Source organism: Gekko japonicus, unplaced genomic scaffold (genome assembly GCF_001447785.1).
Source record: "Gekko japonicus isolate JY-2015 unplaced genomic scaffold, Gekko_japonicus_V1.1 scaffold615, whole genome shotgun sequence".
In the NCBI taxonomy this organism is placed as follows: Eukaryota; Metazoa; Chordata; class Lepidosauria; order Squamata; family Gekkonidae; genus Gekko; species Gekko japonicus.
In genome coordinates this window covers 728,668-740,855 of record NW_015161969.1, presented here as the reverse complement: position 1 = coordinate 740,855, position 12,188 = coordinate 728,668, and the positions used below count along the sequence as shown (strand labels likewise).

The 12,188-nt window shown below is 39.6% G+C and overlaps 1 protein-coding gene across 1 annotated transcript in view; it reads right to left on the bottom strand.

The window, feature by feature from the left end:
- Positions 1–12,188, bottom strand: part of LOC107126133 (dystrophin-like) — a 402,970-nt gene that overhangs the window by 177,492 nt on the left and 213,290 nt on the right. Inside the window, exons 30-31 of the mRNA XM_015429648.1 lie at positions 10,187–10,315; positions 5,471–5,641 (exon numbers count right to left, since the gene is read on the bottom strand). Of these exons, the coding sequence (XP_015285134.1) occupies positions 5,471–5,641; positions 10,187–10,315 (300 nt within the window). The remainder of the gene's footprint in view (positions 1–5,470; positions 5,642–10,186; positions 10,316–12,188) is intronic.

Here is a 12,188-nt window from a genome sequence, read left to right as displayed (position 1 = left end):
ATGTGCTGATCCATGTCATACAGAAGCACTTGAACACTAGATACCTCCCTCTCCAGGCACTGGTAGATGGTTGCCATCTGGCCTCCACTTGATGCAGGACCACCAGTATGGCCTAAAGCTAAGTGTCTGGGGGGGGGGCAGGGTTGACGGATAGTTGGAGTACAGTCAGCTGTGCACCTGCTTGATGACCATGTTGGTCCAATGATGTGCCTGGTAGTAGGCAGCATGGTGCACTGGCTCATCCTTGGCATACAATGTGAACGGATACAGGAGCAGGGGGTAGACTGGCTTGTGTTGTTTCCCTTAAAAGATGGAACAGTGGTGCTGGTACTATACTTCCAGCCAGTTGCCTCCACCACAGTGGCCCTCAGGATTGAGCTGCCCATGTCACTCAATGTAACTAAACAACAAATGTGTTCACACACAAGGAACATGTATCTCTGTGTTGTGTGTGTTGTAGTGCATGCATTAGACATATGAACTGCAATCATATACCCCTATGCAGTTCTAAATTTTCCTTAATAAAAGCCCTGCTAACAATTGTGCTCTTAGCATAGAAAAATACTCAGGAATACAACCAACACACATCGATATTCCATAAACACAAATATTCCATAAAAGTTTTAATATTTACATATGCAAGTACTTTAGAAACATCTCCCTTAAAATAAAGAGATCACCTGTGTTTCCAAAAAAGCAATACAAGGATTTAGAAAGTATTGAGAGAAGGCTTAGTTACTGATTTATGTAAATTACAATCCTTATCTTATAATAGTGCTTTCAATTTAGAACCTTAAAATGACTAATGGCTACTTACAAACTGCAATAAGCTAAATTCTACTTTTTTTCTTTCTGCATCTCGTGAAAAAATTAATATATGAATGTACTTGCAACTTAATATAAATAAATACATTTTAAAACCTAGACATACTGGATTGGATCCTAATTACGCAACATTTTTGCAGAATTCCCCTCTCCCCCTGCAGTTGCTTTCAACGCCCACAAAATAAATTTACAGGGTCACAGGACCCACACAAATAAGGTGATTTCTATCTCCTTCTCCATAGTGCAGCCTTCCAACCCTATTAATCCATGTGGGTACCACAGCCCAGGCAATCTATTTTCCCAGGTTCTGATCTGACTGCTGAAGGAAAGCAAACATGAAAAAACCATGACATAGTAAACTTTATTCCCCCGCATGTTTAATCATATGTGAATAGTATGGTACATTTTGTAAAATGAGTTAAGCATTGTCGTCCCGTCCCCCCCGCTGCCTGGCAGTATGTTTCAGGCCCATACCTACAGTGAGGCCTTTCAGGGCCTGCCCCCCCCCCCCAGCTTCCTGCCAAGGGCAAGGCCCCACTACTTTCTTTCAGCCCAGCCCCCTGACTCTCTGGCAAGATGTGGTGGCTGCCGCAAACTCTCCCTGTGCTGCTGGGGATGTCAGTTCTCCTTGCCTTCCCCCTTTCTCTGGGCCAGGCCCTGCTCCCCACCCCTGCCTCTGTGACTCCGCATGACTCCATCCTGGCTCAGAGGCTGGGGAGCGGCTTGGGGGCTGGGAACTGCAGAGAGAGAGAGAGAGAGAGAGAAGCCAGGCCAGTGCTGTTTTAACGTGCCCTGGCCCACCATGGTCCAGGAAGTGGCAGTCTGACTGAGCCCCCTCCCCGCCTAGTCCCCACGGCTGCCAGCCAATTCCATCCTTCTCAAACCAGAGGAAGCCAGTGCTTTCTCTCCCCACCTTCGCCCTCCCCCTCATCCCAGCAGCAACCTCCAGAGCATCTTTTCTGCACTGGGGGAAGGTGAGCAGGAAGGCCAGCAGTTGGGGTGGGTGGAGGGGAGCACCAGAGAGGAGACACCAGATGCCCAAGTTCAAGGCAGGCAGAGCTGACAGCTGGGTGGAGGGTGCCAAGAAGCCGGTAATTAAATTACTTTTAATTGAATTAGCCAGTGCCCCCCAAGGAATTAAAATGCCCCCTGACTTAGAAATTCCTGGCTACGGGCCTGGTATGTTTGCTTCAGAACAGTTTTAGGTGTCAGACATGAAAGTTCTCAGCTACTGCAGTAGCATTAGCTAATCCTTCCTGTAATTTAAATTAGAAAGGATAGGATATATAAACTGGATAAAATAGGATATATAAACTGGATTCACAGCCACAAAACTCATGACTGAGACCAATGTTCCCTCTAAGCTGAGTTAGTGTGAGCTAGCTCACAGCTTTTTAGCCTCCAGCTCACACATTTTTGTCTTAGCTCAGGAAGGACAGCTCCAGAGCAAACTAATTTATGCTGCAGCCAAATTGCTTGCTTGTCACTTTAATGCCCGTAGCTCACAAAGCAGAATCTCTGCTCACGAGACTCCACAGCTTAGAGGGAGCATTGACTGAGAGACAACTGTTAAGTTAGAATGGAGCAAAAGACCATCTAGTATAACTCCCTGCACCAAGCACAATTTTACAAAGGTAAATTCATGCAACTTCTATAGAATACTTTAAACAAAGAATAAGGAAATTGCAGAAATTGCCTAGAATGAACAAATTGAAACTGAAATCTTGACAAGACAGAAGTAATGCTGGTTGCAAAGGCTGAGTTCTTGAAGGACATTGTGCTTTCATTGGCTTTCTGCTAACCCTTGCTGACTCATTCAAGAGTCTAGGGCTTATACTGGATCCAGGACTACTGCTGGAAAAGCAAGTTAATGCAGCTGCAAAAAACCCTTAATTTTAGCCCATTTTGGGCCCCTACCCTGACTCTGCAGATCTGGCCACCTGAATCCACATCATCCTACTCTAAAGCACTGTACATGGGTCTTGAAGTCAATCTAGTTGATACAGAATGCCACAACTCAGTTATTATAGGGAACTAGATGGAACAGGCATATTACATCCATTCTGCATACACTGCATTGGCTGTCCATCAGTCACAGGGTTCAATTCAAGGTACCACCTATCTCACATATAAAGCCCTACATGGCCTTGGACCCACATATCTGTACCTCTGCCTTGCCTGTTGTATACTATCATGACAGCTCATCAATCTGTTCAGAGTTTTCTGTAGTAGCACCCTACAAATGAGCAAGATCATCAACTGTCTGTACATGTGCACATTCTGTTGTGGCCCCCACCTTGTGGAATGGCCATCCTGAGGAGGTCAGAAAAGGCTCCCATGCTTCTCCCATTCTGCAAACTATGTAAAACAAAATTATTCAGGAGACTATTTCTATAAAGGCAGTAAGACAGAATGGTTCAGGAATGCACTTTATAAAGAGAAGGGACTGTATATTTGTTGTATATATTATTCTGCTGTCATTGCCTTATTTTCCACTGATGTAAAAACATTTGTCTGCATTTTATCTGCATTCTGTACCATGTCTAATATTCTATGCTTGTTCAGAATGTTATTATAACCCTAGCACATTATATTAGATGTTTTAACACATTGCATCAAGGCAGTAGTTTGAGTGGGAATATGATTGCATATCCTATGGTGCATGAAATATGTGCCATCAATCTGAACAAAGACTAATGGGGTTCATAATGACAATTAGCACCTAAACATACACACATACACTATTGCAAGTGGAGTGCCCTTGGGGGATGGGGTAATAGCCCCTATGTGTTTGGAAATGGTTAAATAATGAAAATAAATATCATGACAGGTAAATGTACCTCAGAACAATTTGTTATGGAGTATTCCAGAAGAAAAATTACCCTTAGTTTAATCCTAAATGAGAATGATAGTGAAGAACTGTTGAAGAACAAAGATCACATTGCTATGAAATACATGTATGTCAGTGAAAATCTGCTCAGAAAGTCCAACCTAGATGCATTTAATTTCAAAAGACGAAACTATCAAACATTAGAGAAGTAAAGGGAAATTGAAAGAAAGAGTCAAAGATCTTCCAGGCACTTGGAGGCTTTTTTACTCCTTTTTTTGTTTGCTTGTTTTTAAACTACCTAATGCATTTTTTTTAGACTTCTGCAAACTTGAGGCATTTTTAAGTATCTCCAAATGGGGCCATGCTTTGCTGTTGCAAAATATGATATTTCCTATTCAATGTCCAAATACGTAATAATATTATTAGTCACAAAACTGGCAGAAAATTTTGAACACTCGGTAGGAGTACACTGAAGGATATTGTAGTGGAACCACCAGAAAGTCAAGTTACGCTTCCATCTTTGTCCCACAAAGTATGATTGCATCTATCAATTCATCTTTTGTGTTTCTCTTTTCCTACAACTGGAAATCTTTTTATGCCCTGAAAACATTGCCAATTCCTCTGCTTTTTCACTGAGATATTCAAAGCAAGATTGTACTCTCTTGTGTTTGTTCTTGTATCATCTTCTATAAGGTCAAAACACAACACCTTGTTATTTGTATATATCATCCAAATAAGTAGCAAGTGTAAAAAAATAGCATACTTGGAATATGCCTCCAAATTCTGAAATTTAGTGCCAGAACTGTCTTTGCACTGTGAAGTGTCTGAAATCACCTTAGAAGTAACTTGAAAATCACATTATATTTGTGCTTTGGGTTAAACCACTCTGGATTTTTCAACGTACTTAAATACATAATTATATAAATCAGAGACTGAATGAGTGAAAATTATTTCAAAAATACCTAATTTTTTTGTGAAGCAGTCTTTAACGTGTTCTTCCAAGGACATGTGGAACCAGACAAAAGGGCAAAAAGCCCCTCCCCAAGTGTTTCCACTGGTGAAAACTAGGCAGGAGAGAAACCAGAAGCTCCTTCTTCACCCTCACAGTGGTTTCTCACAGTGTCAACTGAACAAATGAAGTTTAAGGTGAATTAATCCCCCATGTCCATCTGACTACGAGTACATTTGCACATCCATGTCAGGTTATCATATATTTGTGTCCTTACAGAATGGTTAGCAGTGGGCAGCCTGCAAACAATACTCTTGCAAAAAATGGGTATGCTGTTATTGTTACTGGTCCTCCTCTGATATTGTTTGTTATGTGTTTCTATTGAATTATTTTATATTTTAATGTATTTTAATTGTTCCAATGTTTTAATTTTTTTGTTCATCACTTTGGAGACCCTCATAGGGTGGAAAGGAAGCATAAAACATAAATAAAATAATAAAATTATCTGCTGAATTGCAGAGTCATATGCTAGCTGCTTTAAGTTCACCATTATTGTTGGAACAGCATGACTACTAACTCTACAGAGATACATCCTCCCTTTTTCTTTTAAATGTAGCTTCATCTTTTATGTGTTATATTAAGCCATAATGGGTGATTTGCTTCTAGAACAGTGACAGTACAAACATGATGCTTGTGTGTGAACATACACACACGGATGGGCACAAATACCACTCCCATGCTGGTATTTCTCTCCCCATTCTGCAGTTTCCATTTTGTAGGAAGGTGTCTTCCAAGAATTGCACTCACTTTATTAACTTTCTATTTAGCAAGAACACGTAGCTCCACACTGGAGCAATTCTTCCTACCTTTTCACTTTTAATTCTTTGTGAAATGGCTGCAAATCGTTGGTTGAGCTCTGTCAGTTTAGGCTCTATTACTTTCCTGCAGTGATCTCCACGGTTTGTCATCAAGTCTACTGCCTGGTCACGCACAGAGTCCACCTTTGGACGCATATCATTCAGCTCAGTCTTTAAGCGCTACAGTCCATGAGTAAGAGACAGGGCTTCAAGTTAGTAATAAATGCAGGAAGCAAGAAAAAGAGAGAAAGAGAAAGTATGCAAAGGAATAAGGTGCAAAACCATCAAGTGAACTTTAGACAAATGTCTGTGCAAAGCAGCTAGCCATGTAGCTCTGAATAGTACATGACTACCTTTTTCATATTTTCAGGCTGGTAGAAACAGTGAAATAAAACAATACAATCCTTATCTGGAGAAACAATCATTGCGGAGAACAGAGGTTTTAGTTCTGAACCACTTTATACATAATAAATATGTAGACAATAGTTATGTGATGACAAAGAAGTAAGATTAGCAGTTTAACTTCTCAGCTACAGTTGCTGATATTACATTGAAATGAATGCCAATGGCCTAATGTTAATTGTTAGCTATTCATAAAAATAGGCAATGAGCCCTTGAAAGAAATCAATTGAATTAATAGATGAATGGAGGTACATACAGTGGTTAGAATTAGGGATGGGCATGAACCTAAAAAATCCTGTTCAGTTTGGGGTGGTCCCCGAACTGAATCCTGAACCAAACCAAACTAAAAGGCCCAGAACCAAACCAGTGAGTTTGGTTCCCCCTTTCTCCCGGCCATGGCCATTTAACCGGTCCATTTCACTTCCCCCCACTTTGAAGCAGCTGGCAGCCATTTCAACCTAACAACAGGACCTGTCAGCTATTAGGCTGTGATGAAACTCTCCAGAGTAGACCTTCCGTTTCGTAAAGAACTTCATCAAAACATCGATACTCAGAAAAGATGTGTCTTCTTATTTCATAATTATTCCATGCTTTTCCTACAATTTCCTCCAGGAGAGACGCAATCCCATCCACTAATTTTGCAATCCTTTCACAAACGCGGGCAAGTCAAGACACATCTTTTCTGAGTATCGATGTTTAGATGAAGTTCTTTACGAAACGGAAGGTCTACTCTGGAGAATTTCGTCACATCTGTAACAGAAGGAGAATTTTGTATCACATCTTCTAAAATCATTTTTGTAATTCTGAGTGTTCTAGCATATTACCGTAATATTACAAGCATTGTTTGCACAATTTGCAGTTTTTTTCTTTGTATTAGCCACTTAAACCTAACAGGTCAGCTCCAGACCCCTGCAACTCAGCTGTTAGGTTTAAATAGCCCAAATAGCTGAGCCAAACTGGACAAAAGTCCAGTAAACGTTCAGGGAGAGCACCCTCCCTGAACTTTGGTTTTAAGGCTCCAAACTGGCCCAAGTTTATGCAGAATTTTGGTTCATGAGCCAGTTCATGCCCATCCCTAGTTAGAATACTGTACTAGAGCCAAGTTCAAATCTCCATCTGCCTCAGAAGCTTGCTTGCTTACTGTGGACCAATCACATGGTCTCAGCCTAATCTACTTCACAGGGTTGTTATGAGGACAAAACAGAGGAGAGGAGAATGATGTAAACTGCTTTGGGTGCCCACTGGGAAGAAGGGTAGTACATAAATGAAGGAAATAAAATTAATATACTTTCCAGAAATTGATATGTGCATGAAATATTTACACAGGATATGTGTGTGTTTAATACTCTGTTTAGTTCAAATGTACAATTTTATACATACACAAGAACATTCCATGTTTGACAATTTCAATTATTGAAAATTTAAACTCAGTTAACAAGATCTCAGCTTCAGCCTCCTTTAATCTGTAATGTGGTCTACTCTGTGCAGATTGTGTAAAGATCATTCAGATAATGGATGTCAATGTTTTCTGTGTTCACTGATTTACATAATTTGCATCCCACCTTTGTACTCCCAGCAGTACGCAATGTGACTTAAGAAAAGAGCTATATAAAGAATACAACCCCACAGGATATTCTGCAGAAGAGAATAGTCTCTCCCAGTTGTGTCAAAAATGTTTTGAAAATGTGGTTGTTTTATCATCTCGACTGTTTAAGATAGTTTGTTTTTGCATTGCATTCCACAGCATTACAATGCTACGGGTGGGTGGGGGGGAATGCCTGAATTTTTCAATGTTATATTGTGTTTAAATTATTACAAAACCTTAAGAAGTATCAAAGGCATAGCATATAACATCAAAAGCATTATAAAAGTGTGAGTTATGAATAATAATGATATATAAAATGGCATCCCGCAATGATCAAGGCAAATTAATTTATAAGGCATCTGGGATAACAGAACCCACCCACCATGGTTGCTTGCAAGCAATAGGAACTGCAGGAATATTTCTGCATATAGCCAGAACATGATACTGCAGCTTCCAACTGAGCAAGAATCAAGTCACACAAAGAATCAATAAGGCCACATCTGTCCAAGCCCAATCCAAGCACCTTTCTTTTCTCCCTTTCTCACAATATTTTTCTCCCTTTCTCACAATACAAGAACTCGTGGACACTCAATGAAATTGCTGAGCGGTCAGGTTAGAACAGATAAAAGGAAGTACTTCTTTACCCAAAGAGTGATTAACACATGGAATTCACTGCCACAGGAAGTGGTGGCAGATACAAGCATGGACGGCTTCAAAAGGGAATTAGATAAGCATATGGAGCAGAGGTCCATCAGTGGCTATTAGCCACAAGGTATAGATAGGGGCTCTGGGGCAAGTGATGCTCTGCCATCTTGCTGCTTGGGGGGGGTCAACAGTGGGAGGGCTTCTAATGTCCTAGCCCCACTGGTGGACCTCCTGATGGCACTGGTATTTCTGGCGACTGTGTGATACAGAGTGTTGGGCTGGATGGGCCTTTGGCCTGATCCAACATTGGCATCTCTTATGTTCTTATGAGTAGACTGAGCTGCTCCTCCACTTGCCTAACAGCTTCTTTATCAGCTTGGCTGCCTGTGGAACCATCTGCTGGAAACTATCCCTGATAATATAGTCCACTGTAACTATCTTTATACAGCACTTCATTAAGCAAAAGGGCAATTCTCCTCTATATCATACACTGACAGAGCTGTTCCAAGTGATTTCACTTTGCTAGAAAAGACTAGTCTGTAATTCAGCTGAGTGGAATAGATGTACAGAACTTTTGGTTTTCAAAATGATGTCAGTGCTTGAAATTGTGGTTTTGCTTTTAGTAAATGAGATACTTATTAAGAACGTGTCTTCATATGAGATAGTTTCAGTTCCTCCGGTCTGAAAGATTTCAAGTAGCTATCTATATATATTTTAAAATATATTATGTAATGATATATAATTGCATTTATGAAATTATTTATTACTTGAATTCATTGACTTCCCTGCAAATTTCATGGGAATAATACGTTTTTATGTGTAAGGAGCTATGAAAGCGTTTTAAGATAATATTACCAGCTGTGTTGGTTCATAAACTAATAACTAAAGACAGTTTGGAATTACTTCAAAACTAGCCTTGCTATGTTTATGGCTAGGCAAGGAAACTTTTTCCTCTTTATGACAAGCAGCATAGGAAAGATTTGGAAGTCCTTGGTCTAACTTCATAACCTACTCTTCCTTATGAAGGTCTCTGTCTTCAGGGAGTCTGATACTGATTTTTAAAGCATGTTGTAAATAAGCAAATCCTTAAAAATGGCTACTGGGGCGATTCCAACTGGGTTTATTTTTTACTTCTTAAAATGATTCTAAATTATATGTTCTATAAAAAGTGTATTCTTCAAAACATAAAACTCCCTGGACAACTCTATTTGTTCACAAATTTCTGTTTATTGATAAGTTAATTGCTTCATATTTACTGTTGCTTGGTGTAATATAATGCTGATGAACCTCTTGAAGTAACAGAATACCAGAGGAATCTTTAGGAAGTGAATAAGTCCCAAATTTACCAAAGAATGGCTAAGAATAAGACTTAATGCAGTGGTAAAGGAATATCAGCAAGTCCAACTCATATAATATTTCAGGGTATCATAGTAAACAATGTTTCTTATAAATTATATGTATTAATCAATCAATCAATCACTTTATTACAACAGTCAGCAACCAGCAGCACAGTTTGATTGGGAAATGCAAAATATGTATTAAGATATTGTTAGATATTGTTTTTCTATAGCAGTTAGACATATATTTCTATAATATAAGTCTAACTCCTTTGTATAATATGCTTCAACGCATCCCATTCAAATGATAAACTATATCTGGTGGGATTACATCAAATACCAGTACAATGTTGCCAAGTGAAACCAGTGCTTGGAAAGCTAAAAACTTTGAAATTATATGATATATTATTCTATACAACAATTTTCAGAAGAAAAGGAATTTGATAAAAGAAGCAAGCCTATAAAGCCTTAAAAAAAAAAGGCTAGTATCTTGGATAAGTTTTGTGAAGTTACAGATTTAACAGTGTATTCTAGCCATAAAAAACCTCAAAAAACCCTTTCCCCCCCCCTGTTGAAGGGGTTTACCATTATTCTGCATTTTGCAATGTTATTAAGCAATTTAAGTGCTGTATAAAAATGCCATTGTCAAGAGAAAACACATCACTGTATTCTTAAGATGCCATCTGAAACTTGTAGGGGGGAAATCCTGGATATGCCCTATCGATTACATTGTTTTCAGAAAATTGCATTTGTTACCTTAATAATTTCTTCCTTTTGCTGAGGTAACTGGGTTTCAGATTCATCCAAGAGTATTTCTGCCCGATACATCCAGGTAGTAATGTTAGCAACATTCTGATCAAAAGTCTCCATGTGTTTCTGATATGCCTGCACACGGATAAATGGATATATTTCCCTAATAAATGAACAGCTGAACCAAAGAAAAGCATGGCTACAAAAACTCTATAAATATTGCCCAAGTCTGCAGAATTGAGAACTAATTAGCTAATTCATTAACCATTATGAACATGTCCTCGGTTCACTCTTCTAAGTTCTCCTGCTGGTATTTTTTTGTTTCCATGTTTACAACCTGGGCTAACTGTAGGGAGACGATTTTGGCAGAAAGAGTACTACTAACTGAACTAATTCTGGGTCTTGGAAGAATGCTGAAGGCAATCAAACAGTTGCTTGGTTCACCCTGGGATCTAACGAAAGGGAATTATCTCAGGGGATTCATGTATTAAGGTGTCCATCACTCAAGCCAAATTTCTCCTGCAAAGGGTTGGGAATTAACTTTTAGGAGTTCAGGAGTTGGAATTAGAATCCAAACCCTCCAATTACCTCCACTCCCTTGACATTTTTTGTCTATGGTCCCCACTTGTATATACATCATTAACATTCACTCCTTCATATTTACAGTGATTTGTAATTAATAGAAGATAACTGTGGACTTCAGAGGTCTAAAAAATTTCTCTGCCTCTACATCATGGCTAAAAACAATTGCTCAAATAACACCAGGACAGTATACTAACAAAAGCATCTTTAAAGATTGAAAACACCCAATATATATACACAGTATGTAAGTCTTACTGTGTTTAAAAATAACACAGGAAAAGCACACATTTTGAATCATGATACAGCATTATCAAAAAGTTATGTAGAGTTATTTCAGTTACAATGGAATGATGGCGTTATAAGAATCGAACAGCTGTCATACAGTAGATGGAACATATGGTAAATGATGTTGGTGATATTATTGAATTGCTATCAGTGACAGCAGCAATTTATGCAGATTGACTTCTTGTATTATTTAACTGACAAAACTATAATTCCTCCCCCTGCACACCCCAACACCACTGTGAACTTGTTCTCAGTTCACTCAGCTATATTCTTCTGCTGGTATTTGTTTATCTCCACACTTTACAATGTGGATTATGAAATAATTGAAGGGAGAAGATTATGGCACAAACAGTATTAGTAATCTTGTTGTTAGATACAATTATTTACTAGTTTGTAGCTTATTAAAAACCAGTGTGTGGATGTACTGAACTAATGTCTTGGAGCCTTTAAATAAAGAGCACAAGACATTAGTAGTTGCAGATGGTTTCCATTTCTCCCTCACTATGACATTCCAGTGTGAAACTTCCCCCCAGAATGATGTTGGGAACTGGGCAAACCTTGGGCACAAAATGCCACAAGACATGGAGGGCTGTGTTAAGGAAAGAGAATCAGTGAAATTGCTTGATCTGCCATGTTTTCCCATATATAGAACACAGAGATGTCTTCTTCACCAGCAGAAACACATCCCGCAGGCACTGCATTTTACCATGGGGAATGTGGAATTTACTCAGCTGGTCTAGCCATCAGACATAAATGAAGAGCCTCCTCTCAAGTTTAATTCCACACACCCACTTGAACCTATATAAAGGCTGCGTTCAGACTGGCAGTTTGGCCCGACAGCGAAACGTTTCAGGAGCATTTCACTAGCGGATTAAAGGGGCAGGTTCACACAGGCACAGCTGTCCGGCGTCCCCCAGCCGTACTCAAGCCGTCTTGTACCGCTTCCCTCCCGAGTTTTAAAAGTACCTGGTGGAAGTGGTAGCAAACCGTGTGGAGAGCGGGTTGATTCCAGTTTCCTGATGTGTGAACACAAGTGCTGTAAGGTGGGACAACCCGCAGTCTTTGATAATAGGCTCTGGCTGTTTCTACGGCAGGCGGCCATGCACATTGGCTCATGCAGCGGAGCGCAGAAATAGCCACT